Source organism: Dipodomys spectabilis, unplaced genomic scaffold, assembly GCF_019054845.1.
Source record: "Dipodomys spectabilis isolate Male_0828 unplaced genomic scaffold, ASM1905484v1 ptg000136l, whole genome shotgun sequence".
NCBI lineage: Eukaryota > Metazoa > Chordata > Mammalia > Rodentia > Heteromyidae > Dipodomys > Dipodomys spectabilis.
Window position 1 is genome coordinate 932,538 of NW_024870813.1, and position 20,439 is coordinate 952,976.

Here is a 20,439-nt window from a genome sequence, read left to right on the forward strand (position 1 = left end):
ACTTTCTGGGAGCCTGCTTCACCCCCAAAGTGTTGTTGAACAACATTTCCACAGGCCTGAAGTAAAACAAGGGAATTACAGATCGTCCTCAACTTAGATGGTCCCAAATAAGATTTTTTTCCAACTTTAGGATGCCACAAAATCAATTCACATTCAGAAGAAACAACACTTCAGAATCTGAATTTGGTATAATCTGCTTTCTTAATGCCGGGCAGGTCAGCAAGCCACAGCTCTCAGGCAGCCATGTGATTGTAAGGGAACTGACCCACAATCTACAGTTGTTGTGTTGTGCTGCTAGGCTGAGATGTCTGGTAGGTCAGGAGTAATAAATGCATTTTCCACTCCTGATATTTTTAACTTGACCCATGTTCTCTAACAGGGCATTCCTAGACTTTTGTAGTTACTGCTGTCTGACGCCCCAAGCAAGGCTTGCATTGGTAACTTGAAGCTTCTGACATGCCAACATGGAGGGATTGGCTGTTATCTTTTTTTTCCTTTCTCCCCCCCATCTCTTTCTTTCCCCCTTCATCACTCCCCCCTTCCCCCACAGGACTGGGGTTTAAACTCAGAGTTTTTCTACCCTAAACTTGGCATTTTTGTTCACGGCTGGCCCTCTACCAATTGAACCACACTTCCACTTCTGGATCTTTGCAAGTTGATTGGAGATAAGAGTCCCCTGATCTTTTCTATCACAGTCTTCCCTGCAATCCTCAGATCTCAGCCTAGGTTTGTTTTTTTGCCAGTACTAGAGCTTAAACAGGCTTGGGGGCTGTCCCTGATTTTGTTTTTTCTCCTCAAGGCTAGCACTCTACCATTTGAACCACATCTCCATTTCTGGTGTTTTGGCGGTTAATTGGAGGTGAGACTTTCATAGACTTTCCTGCCCAGGCTGGCTGCAAACCTCCATCCTCAGATCTCAGCCTCCTAACTATTCTAAACATTACAGGCATGAGCCACTGGCCCTTGGAGACTCAGCTTGTTTTTATGGTCAGAGAGACACAGAAATACAAAGTCGGAAGCTGCCAGTGCATCCAGAGCTGAGAGCTTAAGGGTGTGGTGAGGGGGATAGGAGGGCACTGTGCATGTCTGCTGTGTCCCAGCCCAAAATGCGAGATGGTTTTCCAGGGTCTGCGGCCTTGAATTGTAACTCCCTGTGGCTTTTCTCCAAGCAGCGTGGCCTTTGAGACATCAGTTCCAACCCATGAAGCCTCAACAACCCAAGGGTCTCCCGACGCCCACTCCTGAGGCCTTGACTCAGAAGGAGCCCTCTTCTAGCTGACCACAGTTTGACCTTAGAAAATTCTGTGTCCTTTAGCACCTAAGGCCCTCCTGGAACAAAGTGCTGGGAACCCGTACCTAAAAGAGACAGTATCTTTATCATTGAGAGGCTTGCTTTGAAGTTAAGAAGAAAGATAAACCCTGAATAAAAAGCTCTTTAAGAAAGAGGCTCACTCCTCTAACCCAAGCTACTCAGGAGGCTGAGATCTGAGGATGGAGGTTCAAAGCCAGGCTGAGCAGAAACATTTCTGAGACTCTTATCTCCAATTAACCACCAGAAAATGGGACGTGGAACTGTGACTCAGAGTGGATAAACACTAGCCTTGAGCGAAAGGGCTCAAGGACAGCACTCAGGCCCTGAGTTCAAACCTCATGGCTAACCCTCCCCCCAAACCCTACCCCCAAAGAAGAATTTCATCTTGCTGAAAGTGGCTTAGTCCTATAATCCTAGCTACTGGGGAAGCTGAGATCTGAAGATCCTGTTTTGAAGTCAGCCCCGGCAGAAAAGTCTGCAAGACTCTGGTCTTCAATTAATCAGCAAAAAGCCAGAGGTAGAGCTCTGACTCAAGTGATCGAGCACCAACCTTGAGTGAAAAAAGTTAGTGAAAGCCTAAGGTCCTGAGTTCAAGCCAGAGTATGTACTAGGGGTACGTTTGAATGTGACAATCCTCATTTTACATAGGAAGAAACAGGACCAGTGGCATTCACCAGCTTGCCCTGCATCAGATAGCTTGAAGATACCAGAAGGTAGGGTCACGTGATCACGCAGCTTGAAGGAGCCCAGAGGAGAGAGTGTGCAGATAAGCAGTCAAGCCTAACCCCACCTGGCTCCAAGTGAGGAAATGAAAACAAACACACCTTGTCTGGCGCTCCCTGGCTGTGCCTCAGATGGCCACTAGGGGGTGTTAAGCTGTCTGCCTCACCCAGGCCTGGCCCCTGGGTGCCTGACCAGTTACCACCATAACCACGCAAGCCTCTGGAGAGTAGGAGGCAGGAATAGGACAGGACCCTCCACTTCCAGTCCCAGTCCATCCTAGGAGACCACCTAGGGGACCCAAGGGCATGGGATAGGAGATAGATACTAGGAGACAACTGGAAAAGCATGTATGGGTGTGTGTATCGGTCCTGGGGCTTGAACTCAGGACCTGGGTGCTGTCCTTGAGATGTTGTGCAAAGACCGGCACTCTACTATTCAGCCACAGCTCCACTTCCAGCTTTTTTGGTGCTTCATTGGCGATGAAAGTCTCACACTACCCAGGATGGCTTTGAACTGCTGTCCTCAGATCTTCATCTCCTGAGTAGCAAGGATTACAGGCATATGCCACCAGTGTATGGTGACTGAGCTTATTTTTATAGCTACAGGTGAGGTACCAAGAAAGCAGGAACATGGAAGAAGTCTGGTGTGGGAAGACAATTCTACCTGTCCCAGCTCTGGGTCCCAGCACCCAATTTAGCACATGGAAAATCCCAGCCTGACCAGAGGCTCCCTCTGCTGGCTCTGCTCAGACTTGGGAGATGGACCAGTTGATGTTAATGTCCAGTCTCCTGCCCCAGCTCTGGGCCCTGGCTCCCAGACATAAACCCAGTTCCTCACAGGAAAAAGGTACGTGGGTAGGACAATGTGATATGTCCGTAAGGCAGCTCAGGCCACACCCAATTGCAAGCCAATTACAAGTCACAGAAGATTCTGAACACATCAAAGAGAAAATCACCTGCCTCAAAACAGCAGGTAGATATCACCTACCCAGTGTGCAACCTTAGCCAGTCAGCTAGCTACTCTCCCACTCCCCACCATACCCCCACCCACACCCACACCAAGGAGGACCACTCGAACTTAGGGCTCATGGGGTACCCCTCCCACATGAGCAGATTGTTTCCATTCACTTTCAGCAAGATCACTGACACAAACAGTTGCTTTTTCTGGCCCCAAACAAAGCTACCCCAGGGAGTGGGCTTCCCTAGAGTAGGAAGCCATTTGGCAATTATGAATCATTTCATGTGTGTCCAAAAAGGGAAAAGACAAGTAGAGAGGAGGGGCTTAGGCCTCTAAAAATCAAGGCTGCTGAGACCCATATCCAGAAGTGTCTCAGGCCATGAAAAGAGAAAGGCTAAGATTTGGAACAACAGAGCAGACTCTTGGCATAAAGGAGGCAGGAGGTCAGAGCAAGGACAATGGGATGGTGGAAAGACAGAGGGACCAGGGGGATATGAGGACCTGGGGCAAAAGAGAAAAGCCTGAAAGGGAATGAATGGGCAGAGTGGGCACAGGACCATGGAAGCCTCCACACTTGTCCCAGGCTGCACATAGAGAGGCTGTACAGGTCCATCCAAGTTCATGGGTTGCAGAGAAAGCACCCTGTCTTTCTTCGGGAAAGATGCTGGAAAATAAAAGGTATCAGCCTAGGTAGGCTAGACAAGGAGTCCAGTGGCACTTTAAAATTGAACACACTCTTCCAGCCAGAGCTGCGTTTGTGAACTTTCAGTTTGCATTCGCGCCTGTTAAGTCAGGCTGTGAAAGAAGGATTTTAGGGTATCTGTTTGCAGAGCTCATGCTTATGGGTCCAGACTGGCCTCCTTCCTGAGGAGAAGGGGAGAATCAGCATGAGTTCTGCATGATCAAGAATGCAAAGATGGCATGCACCCAAGTTTTGGAACAAGAGAGTCAGAGCTCACTAGCTGGCCCTCAGTCTCTCAACCCATACCAGTTTGGTTTAGCTTAGGGTTTCGTTGTTCTTTGGTTTGGGGGTGGTTGCCAATCCAGGGCTTGAGCGTAGGTCCTGCCCGCTGTCCCTGAGCTTTTTTGCCCAGTGCTCTACCATTTGAGCTACAGCTCCACTTCCAGGTTTTTTGCTGGTTAATTGGAGATAAGAGTTTCATGAACTTTCCTGTCCATGCAGCCTCTGAACTGTGATTCTTAGATCTCAGCCTCCTAAGTAGCTAGGATGACAGGGATGAGCCACTGTCACCCTGTTGGATTGTTTTGTTTGTTTTTGGTTTTTTTTGTTTTTTGGTTGGTCGTGGGGCCTGAACTCTGGGCCTGGGTGCTGTCCCTCAGCTCTGCAGCTGAAGGCTAGCACTCTACCACTTGAGCCACAGGGCCACTTTTGACTTTCTTTGCTTATGTGGTGCTGAGGAATCAAACCCAGGGCCTCATGCATGCAAGGCAAGCGCTCTACCACTGAGCCACCTTCCCAGCCCACCCTGCTGGTTTTTAACAAATACCAGCTTTCCCCCAGACTCCTTCCCTGCTTATTACCTCTCTAAAACCATGGCAATAGAACTTGCCCTGTATTCTTGCAGTCCTTTAGGTCAACATGGTCCCCACTTCCTTCTAAGAGTTCCACCTAGATTTAGAAGCACTCCCACCAAAAAGCATGAGCAGAACAGAAGGCTCAATGAAGAAACTACTAGAGAATGGCTGAGGAGCCTGGCCTGCCCGTCTTCACTGTCTCCTCCCACGGATTGCAGAAGAGGCCTTGTTTACTGGCAACAGCCTTTGAAACTGGAGGCTAAACAGGAAGGATGCTAAAGGTAGGGCTGCTCCTTGTTCCCCAAAAGGACAAGAAGGTAGTGTCTGCAAATCTTCGAAGTTTGATCTCAAACTTCAGAAGCAGGTAGAGTGGTTGGACTGCACTGTGTAATTGATGCTAATGATCTAGATTTTAACATTAAATTTGCCTTGAGCAAGATGGTTCATGATAACTGTGTAGATTTAGATACATGAGGAGCATCCTGAACTACAGGGTGCCCCAGTGGTACTGGCCCTGCTCTGCCTAACAAGTTAGATGAAAACTGATAAAGGACTAGTCATCACTTCAGATGACAAAACTGGGCCAGGCCAATATGATAAAGTCAGGTGGTGAGAATACAAATGAACAGAATGGCTTTGAAGCCATGCATTCATGAAGGGAAGTTCTAAGTGTTTTGTGGGCCACAAACTCCATGTGAACCTGGGTGATGGGCTGCTTTCTACATAAATGCACCATCAGTGGGCACACCTCCAGATGCCTGTGATCCCTTCTGGCAATTTCAGTATATACCATTGTTTGAGATGATCTATCTATAACTCCTGTAATTCCTTACAGAGACCACCCAGGACTCCGGGAGCTTCCCAAGCTGCATGCCATAAAACAAAGGCCTGGAGTCTTGTCCTTCAGCCCCTAGTGACCTTAACTTTGAGGTGAAATTTGGGATCCAGGCTCCCTTGTTGGCTCTGGACTGTCCTTGTTTTATTTCTGCCTCTCCATTTTTCTCTCCAATACTCATCATGGTCCCTGTATTGGCATGCACTTTTGGGGAGTCTAACCCCAGTGTTAGTGGTAAGGGAGGGGGTGGCCTTCTTGAATGTGGAGACCATATTCTCAGAGGTCTCTGGCTAGAGAATACATGTACCAAGCAGGGTACAAAGCTGAAGAATCTTACCTGGGCATCATAGGTCTGTAATCTTTGCTACTCAGGAGGCTGTGATCTGAGGATCATGGTTCAAAGTCAACCCAGGCATTAAAATCCACAAGAACTCTTATCTCCAATTAACCACAAATAAAATTTTTTAGAAAATGAGCTGTGGCTCAAGTGGTAGAGCATTAGCCTTGGGCAAAAAAAGCTCAGGGACAGTGCCCAGGCCCTGAGTTCAAGCCCCAGGACACTCACACACTCTCTCTCTCTCTCTCTCTCTCTCACACACACACACACACACACACACACACACACACACACACACACACACACGCTGAAGAACCTGAGAAGGGGCTGTGAATGGGAACTTTTTTCCCAGTATTGGTAGTTGAAGTGAGGACCTCATGAGTGTTAAATAAGAGCTCTGCCACTGAGCCATACCCTTAGCCCTTTTCTTCATATTTTGTTTTTGGCATATTCTTCTTAACTTTGGTTGGCTAGCCTTAAACTTGTGAACCTTCTGCCTTTGCTTCTCAAGTAGCTGGGATTTCAGGTGTATATCACCAGGCCAGTCTGAAGGAGGAAGTTTTAAGGAAATAATGACAGCCAAGCTGGCCCTTCCTGTGGCAGGGGCACCAAACACCACCAACAACCAGTGTGTGTGCTCAAGCTCTGCGTTGGTTATACCATTTGATCCTCACAACAGGCAATGAAGGAGGAAGCCCTGTAGCCATCTCATTGTACAGCTGAGTAAGCTTAGGATCCTCAAGGTTAATGACTTACCTGAGATCTCATGCTGTCAATGACAGTTTTTAGCCCCTGTCAAAGAATGATGTAGCATATTCAGGGGACAGAGACCCAAACCAGCTGACATGGAGGTGACATCCTAATGGAAAAGGACCGCTGTCTTCTTTTTACTATCCCCAGCACTGTTACCAGTGGTCAGCAGGAGTTCCCACAGTCAGAGTTCTCCTTCCTTTGGAGCAATGTTTCTTTAGCAGGGCAATGGCAGGACAGGAGATGTGAACCCATGTCCTGGCCACAGAGTAGGTAGCCCACAGACAACCACAGAAAAGCCAGTAGACACAAGGAAGGAGCCACAGAAGGTAAGAGAGGGAATCCCTGCCAGGGTATGGAGCTCTGCAGTTTATGTTCTAAAGGACAGGATCTATCAGAGCGAAATAAACAAGACCAGACAGGACCAATACCCAGTCCTCATTGGGACCTGACAAGGCTCTAATCTAACTAACTTGTATTTATTTTGAATTTGAAATAAAACAAACATTGACATAGCAAAACCCAACACCTCCCAGAATGGGTCCTGAAAGGGACCCAGAGGGTCTGGCCAGAAAGCTGGAATATGAGGGGGAAAGACCTGCAAAGGAAGCCATGGCCTTGCTGCACAGTCCTGACCCACTGAGGGCCTCAACCTGACCCAGAAAGGGGCTCAGCAAGAGGAGCAAGGGTGAGTCTCCAATGCAGAATTTAAGCTGCAGTTCGTTGCTTCAGGGAGGCCTGATGGCAGGGGTATGCCAGCCCCAGCAGGTGATTTACCTGGCAGGTGCTCTGGGGCTCCAGCCTGGACACACCCTGCTCATTTCAATCTGGGTCATAATCAGGTGGTAGGTGGGTGGCCCAGCCCAGCCTACATCCCAGTACCGGTTGCAACCTGGTGGTTGGATTGACATTTACCAGCTAAACAATGAACTCACGGGATCTGCATATGAGGAAGGAGAAAGTCTCTTTGTGAAATGGGTTTCACTGATGCCAGCCAAGCCCTTTGGCATGTGGTCCTCTCACTCTTCCACACACACACACACACACCCCAGCCTGCCCATTGGCCTTCTCTTGTCCCAGGAGTGGCCTGAGCCTCTGCCTGCAAAATCTGGAAGGACCTCAGCCTTATGGAACCCCTCCCCCCACCATGGGCCCACTCATGTGGGAACCTAGCCCCCGGCAGCCCACTCCTCATCTTTTAATGAGACCCTCCCTGGAACCCTCCTCGCCTCTCACCACCTACACCCTCTCCGCTTCTGCCTCTTCTATCCCAATCTCTCTTCCACTGGCAGTCGAAAGGGTCTCTACATTGAAACCTGACCACCACCACTCCCCGCCCCAGCCACATCCTGGCAGCTAGTTATACTCTTCCATCGATCCCCCAATCTAGGCTGGCCCTGGACAGAGCCAAGCACAGGGGTGGAAGGTGGGGGAACTCACATGCCATAGCCCAGTGTGAACTGTCTGCTCTGTCCCAGAATGGAAAAGACAGGCCCCCGAAAATATCTGTACATGCTCCCATGGGAAAAGCACATTTCCGGGTAACAACTCCCATAGTGGAACTTCTGGTCTGAAGGGTCCCTCTCTCTCCCGCCTTGTTCTCTGGTCTGCTAGAATGCCTCTCCCACCTCAAAGATTAAGCCACGCCCCTTATTGAGCACCAAATCCTTGGGGAAGGGGAAAGAGAAGCCAGATTTCAGGTCCTGGCTTCCCATTGCTCCCTCCCCCCATCTTCTCACTCAAATTGTTAGAAAATTCATCCATGCAGTTATGGGGCCAAGTCTAGGTCCTTCACTCTACCTGGCCTTCTGGTTCCCCACAAGAAGTAGCCTAGGGGCTTCTAATCCAGGAGTTTGGTAAAAACCGATAAAGATATAAGACTCCCAGGAACCTGACATGCACATCTGTAATCCTAACTACTGAGGAGACTGAAATCTGAGGATCACAGTTTGAAGCCAGCCCAGGTACGTAAGTCCAGGAGACTCTTATCTCCAATAAACCACCAAATAAGCCAGAAATGGGTCTAAAGCTCAAGTGGTAGAGTATTAACCTTGAACAAAAACTGAAGAATAGCACCCAGGCCCTATTTCAAGCCCCTAGATCAGCACCAAAAAGAAAAGAAAAGAGAAGAAAAAGGGAAAGAAACAAAGAAAAATAAAAGCCCACTCCCATCCTCCCAGGCCTTGTGAAGGCCCTGAGTAATGAAGTCATGCAGCATCAGCCCTGTGTCCCCTCCCTCCTCCTCCTCTCCTTGTCAGGAGTGAGCATTGATCACAGGCCTCCCTGGCCCCTGCAGGCCCTCAGTGGCAGACCCGTCCTATCAAGTATGATGTGAGCCCACAGCCCAGGGCCCTCAGCCAGGCTTCCTCTCTGAACAGCTTCACCCACTGGGAATGAAGAGTTAAGCCAAAAGAATGAGGGGATAATGGTACAGTTTCAGGCCTGCAGTATATTTGGGGACAGGTATTCACTTGTTGTCCACAGGAAAGCTGGATCTTAGAAGTATCTCAATGCCTGTGGGTAGCCCCACTCCTCCCGACCTCCCTCTCCCCACTCCCCAAAGTTGGCCAGGGCAGGAATAGCCTCAATTTTGTACCTCAGAACCCACAGAACATGAGCTCCATAAACCCTTCCTGTTCCTAACTTGCACCACCCCACACTGGGCATGTGCTGGGCTCAGCTAGCACTGGCTTTGAATCTTAGCCCACCAGCGCAAGCAGTCCACCATGGGGCTCACTAGACAGAGCTCTGCCAAATGTCTGTGGTTCCAGCTGTAAAATGGGATGAAGAGATAAAAGACTCAATCAGGTAAGGTGACAAGCACAGTATATGGCACACAGAAGGCCTTTGGCAATAAAGTCCTGGGGGCAGTGGGAAACATGGAAAGTAAGTGCTGAGAGCAGACTGAATACAGCGATTTTACACAACACGGAGGATCTCACTTATTCACAGTGCAGAAACCCAAAGTCCAGAGCCCAGCATGGAACTCTTGGGAATCAAGCCCTTTAAAAAAAAAAAAGAAAAGAAAAGAAAAGAAAAACCCACCAGCCCAGCTGTGTGGAGCTGGAACCTCCAGGCTCAGTCCTGCATTCTGCAGGCAGTCAGTGCCCAGGTGAGAGACGTGCCCACCTGTGCTGGGGGCCCAGGGGCACAGGCCTCCACGGTCCTTGGTCCTGCCCAAGGGCTCAGTCTGTGGGCCAGGCCAGCCTGCAGGCCTTGTGCCTCACTCGAGGGCTGTTCCAGAGCAGCCACAGCAGCTGGGGCGTCTCAGGGACTGCATGACGGCACGCAGGGGGCCCCTGCGGCCCTCGGCCGACAGACTGTCCTCGCTAGCTGGCGCCCGCTGCAGCTGTTCAAACTGCATCTCCAGGTGCTTCTGGATGGCCACACCGAGCACCTCAGGGTCCACCGAGGCTCCATATACTTCCCACGTCATGCCCTCGGAGTCCCACCTCACATCCCGCACTGGAGATGATGCCTCTTCCAGGCTGGACCCCAGAGTTACCTCTGGGAAGATGTGCAGGGACACAGGGGCTTCCAGGGACGGGCTGGTGGCCACAGCCTTGCTGGTTGCCACTGGAGCTGCCTGCACACCAGCATCCTGGGCTGAGGACAACCCGGGAGCCAAGTCACTGGCTGAGGTCATGGTCCATACATCTTTGGTCCTGGAGCCTGGATCTGTGGCTAAGCCTGTGGTCCCCCACGGGTGGGCACAGCAGTGAGTGTGCCCAGGGAGCCCCGCAGGCAACTTACAGTGGAACTTCAACCCCTGCTGAACCTGCAGCCCGGACTCACTCACAGAAGCCACCAGTTTGGGAAAGGCCAAGATCCCTGTGGCAGGCAGGACATGGCAACAGCCAGGAGCCCCTGTCTCCCTCATGCTTCCAAGCAGAGCAGCTGGGGACAGAGCATGGCAGGAGGTGGCAGCTGGCTGCCCAGAGGCTTTGGGCCCGACTTGGGATCCGCTGCTGTGGGCAGCTGTACCCTCCCGATCCTGGGAAGGCTCACACACCTGACTCTCGCCCAGCATCCAGGCGGAGTTAGAAGTCGCATCCTCTTGAGTCACATCCTTTTCCAGACCTACATTGGTCTGGTCAGCCTGGCCAGAAACACTACCAGGTGGCTGATGAGGCCCATGGACAGGTGAGCCTCCAAGAGCCGAACAGCTGAGACTGGCCTTCCGGGCTCCACCATGACCACGGGTCTGGCTGCTACGGGCCAGGTCAGAGTGGCTCCTCTGCACAGCAGCCACGCTGGGAGCCCGCAGGCGACACAGATCTCCAGTGCCCATAGTGGACACGTTGCCCACAGTGCTGCTCCGCCAGCGGCCCACAGCACCAGGCGGTGACTGGGGACTAAAGGCCCGAGCCTGCTCCATGCTCTCCGTCTGGCATCCTTCTTCCTCTGGGGCTTGGGAATGTGTGCTGGCCTTGCCCGGCTGGGCTTGCCAGACAGTACTGCTGGCACTCTTGCGGAGTTCTGGCCTCTGCTCCCGGCCTTCACACAGCAGACTGGAAGAGCTCTGGGACAAAGGCTGGGCACGGGGGCTCTGAGGTGCTTGGGCACTAGGCTCAGGGTGGCTGGAGCTCATGGCTGCCTGCAGGAAAAAAGAAAGCAAGTGAGTAGAGTGGAGTTGTGTGGTGGAGTCTGCCCTAAACCCTCATAGAGCGAGGCACACTTAGGAGACAGTTTCAGTCCCAACCTGCCTGACTGGTCAGAGCCATAAGCCAATCAGTGACATCAGATGCTTCAAATCAAGGCCATCCCACATGACACACAAACATCTAATGGTCAGTTCTTTCTGTCACAGGGTTCTGGGGACACCACCAGCCAGATATTTTTCATTTTGTTTTTGTTTGCTTGTTTGTCCAAGACTGAGACTTGAACTCACTATCTGACATTTGCTTTCACTCATTGCCTGATGCTCTACCACCTGAGCCACGCCTCCAACCCACCAGATGTTGATTTTACAGGCTGGCTACATCTGCTGAAGTCCTAGGGGCAAGCCTGTAGCACTGGGTGCATGGGTTTGGGACACCAGCTTTGAGATGACTGGCACGGAAGAAATACTGCAGAATATTAATAGCCTATATAGCTGGACTGGTGGATATCAGCAATGAACACAGGACTGAGGATGGTCTTAGGTTCTGCTGTTGCCCCCTCTGCTCATCCTCTCTGGCCTGCCATGTCTCCAAGATTCAGTATTGGCAGTAGTAAAGGGTAGCAGAGTTCTGTGACCCCCATCAAGCTCAGCCCTTTATGCATGGGACTCATTGGGCAACTGTACATTTGTTCTGCAGCCGTCTCCCAAGCCATGGCTCATGGGTGGCTCCGCAGGTGGGAATATGAGAATCATTTAGATCTGGCTGTCCCCTGGAAATGGTGGTCCAGCAAACACTGAACATCAAAATTCAGACATATTGCCAGGTGCTGGTAGCTCATGCCTGTCATCCTAGCTACTCATGAGGCTGAGATCTGAAGATCACCATTTGAAGCCAGCCCAGGCAGGAAAATCCATGAGACTCTTATCTCCACTTTACCACCAGAAAACCAGAAGTGGCGTTGTGGCTCAAAGTGGTAGAGTGCTGGCCTTGAGCAAAAGAGCTCAGGGACAGAGCCCAGGCCCTGAGTTCAAGCCCCATACTGCAAACAAAATCAACAACAAAATTTCAATTCCCTTTGTCCAGTGTACCTGCATCCTCCTTGTCCCCGGTTCCAGCCACACAGACCTTCTTCCCCCTTGGACCTCCCCACTGGCCCTGCCACACAACATTGTCAGTGAAGGTCCTGTTCCACCTCAGTGCTCCTCCTGGGAATCTTTCTTGATCCTCCAGCCGGGCCGCCTCTATCTCTAACTCTAGGCCTAGATGGAACAGTCTGGCTATCAGCTTCTCCACCAGCCAGTTGGCCAAGTCTGCCATGTGGCCTGTTCCTCGCCACCTGACCAGCACCCTTGCACTGACCTGACACAACACAGCTGGCACAGAGAATGTCTGCTGCCAGTCCAAGGGCAAGCCCACAGAGGAGCGGGCTGAGTGCCCATAATGGGGTCTGAGGGAGATCCCTGCCAGGTCAGTTGCGCTCACACCGGGGGATGATGGGAAAAGGCTTTCTGGAGGACCAGTCAGGGAAGTCAAGGGAGAGAGGGAGAAGGTGACCAGGTAGAAGGAACAGGGTAGACAGAGCATTCAGGGACACTGAGGGAGAGGACTGGACATGGTCCAGAGTCAGAGTGTCTGGGCCAAAGCCTTGATTGAGGAAGATAACTCCCTGACTCCTTGCTGGGTGGGAGGGGCTGGAGATGGGTACAGAAGACAACAACTTTGGTTTGGGCAATCCCAGCCCTGCCTTCCCTTTCCTGGCCTGATAAGAACTGTCAGGAAAGCAACCACTCTGGCCAGGTGAGCAAGGCCACCCAAACAGGAATGTGGAAATGGTTCCAGAACTCAGTTTCTGTGTTACTGCAAAGGCAAAAGTTTCTGTGTCATCTCTGCTGACCTGAGATCAGGAGAGCCAATAGAAAGGATGGGTCTGAAGCCAGTGTCTGGTGCCCACACATCCGGCCATGATGGCTCCACCTAGTGCTGTTCCAGGTACCAGGCACCAGTCACTTGTGGCTCCTGAGCATCTGACAGGCAGCTACAGTGACCAAGAAATGGAATTTCTGATTTTATTTAATCTTAATTCATTAGAATTTAATGGGCTACCGGTGGCTAATGGCAACAATAATGGACTATGGAGCTGAACATAGTTCAGCCTGATAGGAAATGTCCCATCCCAGCTACACCCAAAGCCAAAGCCATTGTGGGTACTTGGGAGGATCAAGAAAAGGAGTAGCCAGGAGAGGATTCTGGCCCAAGAGCTTCTCTAAAGGAGCTCTATCTCTCAAGGAGCTCTAAGATGATCAGATAAACAGAGAAGAGGAACAAAGTCAACGGTGCTGACAGTGGTGCTGATCATCCACCATGGGCCAGGTATCTGCCACTTCCTTTGCAAACATGTTCTCATTTCACTGCCAGAGCAAGCTCATAAGTCACTATCCCCATTCTACAAAGGAAGAGGTCAGAGTTCAGAGGCTTAGTGACCTGCCCAAGGGCACCCAGCTGGGCAGGGCCTTAGTTAGGAATCAAGTCCACGAGTGTGTACCACACTCTGCCTCTCTGAACACTATGCCTCTCTAAACACTATGGGTTACTGTTGTCGCCATTGTTACTTCCCAGAGCCCCAGGAATTGTAGTACCTGGCACTGACAATGGAGCCCGAGGATGCCAGTGGAATAAGTGAATGAGTAGGGGCAAAGCCTGGCTCCATGCCCACCCCACTGCTTCTTAGGCTGTGTGGAGTAAGGGACACCAGTGCACATCTGCTGCCTAGAAGGTCTGTGGTCATCGACAGCCACTGGCGGGAAGAAAGCCAGCCAACTGTGTATTCAAGAACCCCAAAAAGGTCCCATCAGGAGTGTCTTGCAGTGAACCCCAGCACTACTTTGGACCCTCCTAGGGAATAGGGTCATAAAGAACCAAGTCAGTGCCTGGCCCATAGAGGAAACACATGGTGTCACCACTAGTGACCCCTCACCACCTCCCACTCCCACTAGGACCTAGAAAGAAGGCATTAGAACAGAGTCTTCTTTGCTGGGAGCTAGTGGCTCACGCTTGTAATCCTAGCTACTCAAGAAATGGAGATCTGAGGATCAAGGTTCAAAGCCATCCTGGGCAGGAAAGTCTGTGAGAGTCTTATCTCACAGAGAGTCAAAAAGCCAGAAGTGAAGCTGTGGCTCAAGTGGTAGAGCATCAGCTTTGAGCAAAAATGCTAAGGGACAACACTCAGCTACTGAATAAAAGCCCCAGTACAGGCACAGAGAGAGAGAGAATGAGAGTGTCTACTTGTGCTTCCCCAGACACTGCCAGTGCCCAGTTAGCCATCTCTCCCAGAGTGACCAATGACCATGGAGGGTTCACTTCCTTGCCCCACAAGTCTTCAAGTGGAAAGTAATTAAACTGAACCCTGAAACAGTGTAAAATGTCAAAGAACCCATAGCAGAAAGAACCCCAACAGTGTACAGCCTGGCCTCCCCAGCTTGGCCGGGCAAGGGCTCTGAGGAAAGTTGTTCATAGTGACCCCCACCTAGAGGGCCTTCCCATTCTCCCTGTGGCCAACACCAAGGAGAGGAGCTTCCCATGAAAGAGGCCCTCAGGTAAACACCTCTTTGAGCCTCAGTGTCCCCAATCTGTAAAACTGAAGCTGTTCCCACCCTGCATGTTGTAAAGACTAAACATGATTGCATAGAGCTAAAATTAACGCTCTTTCTCTCCTCTTACACTATGGGGCAGGGAAACCCTTTTAGGACATCACCAAGGTTGACAGCCCCAGGTCAGCTTCATCTTGCTTTTCATCCTTTCTTCTTTCCCCCTATCCTACCACCCAGTAGATATTGTCTCCAGTGTCTGCATCACCATGCTGTTTTCCCAGACCTATTTTAAACCTTTATCTTGGAGAATATGGGAATGTGTACACAGTACACATACTATATGGCCTGAATAGCAGCTTCTCCTGCCTTTAGTTAGAACCATGGAAAAGGCTCTTCTTTTGCTCAAAAGAGCCCCTGGGAAGGTGTTTTAGTATACAATAAAGAACAGGCACAAGGAAGCATCCAAGAACAGTGTTTGATATTTATATTTTCTTTCTTGCACCACTTAGTGCTATAGTCATAATGGCTGGAGCTGATGTTGGGTGGCTAATGCTGGGCTGATCTGCTACCTTAGGTTCTGATGTCAGCAACTAGAGGACAGTTTCCCATGCAGCAATTCACCCATGCTGGGCTGAGATGAGGCTCAGTGGCAAAGCACTTACCTGGCAAGTACAACATTGTGGGTTCAATACTCAGCACACACACAAAAAAGCAATTAACCCATACCATTTTGAGTAAATGCTCCCATGAATTCAAGCCCCAGTACCGGCACAAAAGAAAATAGAAACTCTGGGACGATTTGGGCAGAGGTTCTAATTCTAACTCAATCAGAGGAACCCAGGCCTTTGGGCTCCCGAGGTTCACATCCCAAACCACACTGTGACAGCCAAGTATGTCCCTTCTTGTTACCATCCAGGCATTGGGATATAACCTGTGTGTTCAGGAAGCCACAATGGAAAATGCAAACCCACAAAGGTGGGGGTGGGGAGGGAAACTGGTCACATTTCAAAATATGAAACTTACTCTCAAGAACTACATAGGGATACACACCCCACAAATCCCTCACTAAGTCATACAGGAATACGGAGGTATTGGAACCTCCAGAAGGTAGTTTAATCCATTCCAGAGCCCAAAGAGGCCAGAAAGCAACAATCTGGGCCAAAGCTGAACAATGCACCAGAGTTCTCCTAAAAGGGAAGATTTGCATAGGACCAAACTACCCCTAACAGATTGACAGTGCCTTAGGACAAAATGACACCGGCATTAAGAGCAACAAAACACTGATCACAGGCAAGTGGCAGGAAAAAGGTAATCATGGGCAGTGCTCCCAAGGACGCCATTCGCTCATCACAGAGATTTACCACCATCCCCTGCCCCCATCAACCATGCATTCACTTTCCTGGGGAGGTGCCTCTTCCGGTGGGGGGGGGGAGGGTAAGTCTCCAGCTGCCCTAGCCTAGAAGCAGCACCAGCACAGGGCCCCAGCATGAGGCATGGACACATGCCCCACCGTGGACAGCAGGGGCCAAGACACAGGCCCAAGCCTGCAGGAAACGACGTCCACACAGCCTCCAGCTGCAGGCCAAGCACAGGCCGCCCAGCGGCGGGCCAAAGGCCCAAACACATCTCACCACGTGGCTTCACCCGGCCCGGGCTGGCTCCCCACCCTCTCCAGCAAAGCCCCCGAGGGTTTTAGAAGGACGGATGTCCACAAAGGCTCGAGACCTTCTCAGCACCAAAGCCTAAAAGAGAGGCCGGGCGGAGGGCTGGCGGGCAGGGTGCTGGGGCCGGAGAGGGACGGGGAGACGGGGGGCGGGGTGAGGGCGGGGTGGGCGGGGGACTGCGGCTGGGAGGAAGGCGGAATGGGCGCGGGCAGGGTGGATGCTGAAGGAGCCGGGTCAGGGGCCGAGGACGGGAAATGCAGGGGTGGGCGGAGGAGACGGCGAGGGGCCGGGATCGGGCCGGGAGGGGCGAGGCGGTGCGGGGACGGACACTGGCAGCGGGAGGAGGGCCGGATGTTGGGGTCGAGGCAGAAGTGAGCAGCGGGTTCTGGGGCGTAGGCAGGGGGAGGCGCCGCCTAGCCCCCCCTCCCCACCTCCCACGGCCACGCAGGGAGCTGACCTCTCACCCTCTCGCCCTCCCGGCGCCACGCAGGCCGGCGGAAGCGCTGCTCCTGAGGCGGCCACAGGTGCCCGGCGCGGCGGCCCAAGATGGAGCTGGGCCGGACCCGGTCAGGGCCCCAGACGCCGCCCGCCAAGAGCGGGCTGGCCGCGGAGCCAATACTGGGAGGGACTGGCAGGGATGGCGGGCACTGGGGCACCAGGGAGGGACGCGGGGTGATGGAGGTGGCCCCGCTCACCTGGGTCCGCCCCCGCGTTGCGTCCGGCCCCGCCCCTGGCCTCGGCCCCGCCCCACGCCCTCTAGCCACGCCCCTTCTCTCCGCTGCCTCTCCTCCTCCTCCTCCTCCCCTCCCCCCCCCATTGTCTGGCCTTTTCTACCTAGGTCCGCCTCCGTGCTCCTCCGCCTGCCTGGCTCTAGGCCACGCCCCCTTATCTCGACCACGCCCCCTCTAGCCACGCCCCTTCCCCTCTGCCTCCACCCCACCCCCACCCCTGCCACTGTCCGGTCTTTTCCGCCAGATCTGTACCGTGCATGATCCAGGCCTGCCCAGCCCCTCGATCCCCTGCCTTACAGACCTGCTCCCCATAATCCTCCAGCCCCTTCCCCCCCCCAAGTTTACTTTCTCATCGCTTTGCCCCATTGATTCCTGCTCTCTCCCGCACCTAGGTCTGGAGGCACCTAGGTCTGCAAGCTGAGAGGTGACCTCCTCCAAGCTCCCACCTCTGCATCACCCTGGCCTCACAATTCTCTAGACTCAGAGACTTCCTTCCTCTAGGGCCAGGGCTGGTGGCCATTAGCTCCAGTCCTAGCCCTGCAGCTATGGATTAGAGGTTGTCCAGGTCCTGAGCTCACGGTCCCATTTTCTCAGCTCTAGGCTCCTAGGCCCCAAGCTGGATGGATTCGTTTTAATCTATGTACCCAGCCTGGTCCTCAGTATCTCCTGCTGCCCCTGACACTCAAATTTCATAGACTCTTTCCCCAGGATCATCTTCTCAGCAGTGTCCCTAAAAGCCACCACTTTCAGCATTCCATCACCCCTCTCCACCTCTCCTGTCTCTATTGCTATGCTTGACCTCCCAACCCAACTTAACTTGGGGCCTTCAATTTACCAGCCCTGCTGCAAGAATTCCAAAGCTGGCAGTCACAGTGACCTCCAAACAGTGCAGATTCCACTCAGGCTCCCGCTCTCCCTACAACTCCAAAACGTCCTTCCTTGCGTCGTCCGCAGCTCTCCAGACCCTACAATCTGTTGGTCCCACTGGGGAGGGGAGCCCCAGTCCATTCCATGGGACCCCATCTCCCCTCAAGGAGTTCCTTCCACCTAACACCAGAGCTTGCAGTGTCTTTGAACCCCCATCTCCAGAGGGTTGCCCCTTCTTTGTTGACACCAGTCCTAGAGACCCCAACTTGATTGTCCAGCCTTCACCATGTGTCTGCACTATTCCCCTGCTGGAACCAGGGGCCTATGCTGCCTCTTCTCCTCTTTCTATTTGCTCAGATAAATTCTGGACTAGGGACGCTGAGCATCCTAACCAACAGGGTACTCAAGTAGGGACCCAGGCTCTGGTTTGCCCACCACATATAAATATGGCTGGCCAGTCCTGCCCAAAGAGGCCCATGGGATTTGCTTCCTGGAGACACTTCCCACTTCTGCCCCTAAGACCAATCAGAACCACTCTTTCCAGACCTGAGGAATCTTACTAATTCCCATTTTAGAGATCTCCAAGGTGGAATGGAGAGCCAAGATGAGTGGCCCACACCTGCAACCCTATTTACTTAAAATGCTGAGATCTGAGGATTGAGGTTCAAAGCCGACCAGGTCAGGAAAATCTGTGAAACTCTTTTCTCCAATTAACCACAAAAGAGCCAGGGGTAGAGCTGTGGCTCAAGTAATAGCATGCTAGCCTTGAGTGAAAAAGCTAAGGAAGGGACAGCACCCAGGATCTGAGTTCAAGGCCCAATACTGGGGGTGGGGAACAGTAGAAGGAAGGAGGAGGTATGTGTGGCTACACTGAAAGTTAATGCCAGACTTGTTTCAAATCTGGGGCTCCCAGCTCCCTGAGCTTCCTGAGAGCCCCCCCCCCCACACCAAGAACTTTACTATGTACTTCAAGGAAGCCAGCTGGATGTCTCCAGTACCTACCAGATGCCCACAGACGGCCTGTCTAGACTATACTGGAATGGTCACCAAGCATCACCTTGGCCTTGGTGATTGGCCCACTAGTCCCCTTCTTCCATCTGTGACTTAACAAGGAGGTTTCCCTCCTTGGGAGCCTAGGGTCTCCTAGGCTGTGGAGCTGCCCAGGGAGCACCCAAGATAGGGACTCTAAGGTGGATTCCAGTCCCAACATCCTCATGCGTTCGAAGGAAGGAAAGAAGGAAGGAAGGAAGGAAGGAAGGAGGGAGGGAGGGAGGGAAGGAGGGAGAGAGGGAGGGAAGAAGGGAAGAGAGGAAAAGAAGAGAGGGAGGGAAAGAAGAGAGGGAGGGAGGAAAAGAAGGATGAAGGAAAAGAAAGAAGGCAAAGAAGGAAAGAAGGGAGGGATGGAGAGTGGAGGGAGGAAAAGAAGGAAGGAAAGACAAAAGGAAGGAAGAAAAAGGAGAGAGAAAAAGAAGGAAGGGAGAGAGGAAGGGTTGTTATCAAGTTCTGGAGGTGCAAGCTAGGACGGGACAGGTTGGGGTAGAGAAATGAAGCTTTCTAAATTGCTTCCTAACTTGAGGACTACATAGGCCAAGTGCCATTTACTAAGACTCTGACAGTGATGGAAGAGGAGCAAGCGTAAGATGTGCATGGAACCTCGGAGGGGGCCCATCGAGATGCTGGTGATCACATATGGGAAGTATCCACTCCGAAGAGAAAGTTACTGCTAATCCTAGTCTAACTGTTACTCCCGCCTTTTAGGACCTAATTACTCTTACTTAAATTTTATTGACCCTGATTGAGGAATGGAGATCTTCATTTGGCCAGCTTATGACATCTGCCCTTCCTGGAGAGCAGGGACACCACGCTAAGACCAAACCAAACCAACTAAAAATAGCTCCCTCTGGATCACAGAGAATGAGACCATTGTTCCTCTAAGGGATAGGCAAGATGATGTTGTGAGACTAAGAGAAAGTAATACTGATGGCCACTGGGGAACCTTGTCTGTGTCAGACTTTAAAGAGGTGCTGCCCATAACTGACACCTATAATCCTAGCTACTCAGGAGACTGAGATATGGGGATCACAGTTCAAAGCCAGCCTGGGCAGGAAAGTCTGTGAGACTCATCTCCAATTAAACACCGAAAAGCTGAAAGAAGGGATGCAGCTCAACTGGCAGAGTGCTAGCCTTAAGCAGAAAGACTCAGGGACAACACACAGGCCCTGAGTTCAAGTCCTACAACCAGCACCAAAAAAAAGGGTCAGGGCGGGGGGTACATTGAGAATAAGTAGCTATGGAAAAGAGAGCTACAATAGAGCCACATGGGATCCCTAGAGGAAAGTTGGGAGGGAAGTGGGAGAAGATGAAGGAGGGAATAACAATGTTTGATATGAAATATACTCATTACCTTACTTGTGTAACTGTAACCCCTCTGTCCATCACCCTTATGATAAAATAAAATTTTAAAAAATACCCCTAGAGAGGATCCTCAGAAAGCTAAATATAGACCTCCCCTATGACCCAGCCATACCACTCCTAG

The 20,439-nt window shown here is 51.7% G+C and overlaps 1 protein-coding gene across 1 annotated transcript; it reads right to left on the reverse strand.

The window, feature by feature from the left end:
- Window positions 1–9,242: 9,242 nt before the first annotated feature.
- Gprin2 (G protein regulated inducer of neurite outgrowth 2) lies at window positions 9,243–11,041 on the reverse strand. Its single transcript, XM_042690341.1, has one exon. The coding sequence runs from the start codon at window positions 11,039–11,041 to the stop codon at window positions 9,674–9,676; it is 1,368 nt and encodes a 455-aa protein (XP_042546275.1). The 3' UTR covers window positions 9,243–9,673.
- Between the last annotated feature and the right edge of the window lie 9,398 nt (window positions 11,042–20,439).

Excerpts from the sequence above, each read along its gene's own strand:
- Gprin2 (XM_042690341.1), bottom strand. The coding sequence starts at position 11,041 with ATGAGCTCCAGCCACCCTGAGCCTAGTGCCCAAGCACCTCAGAGCCCC.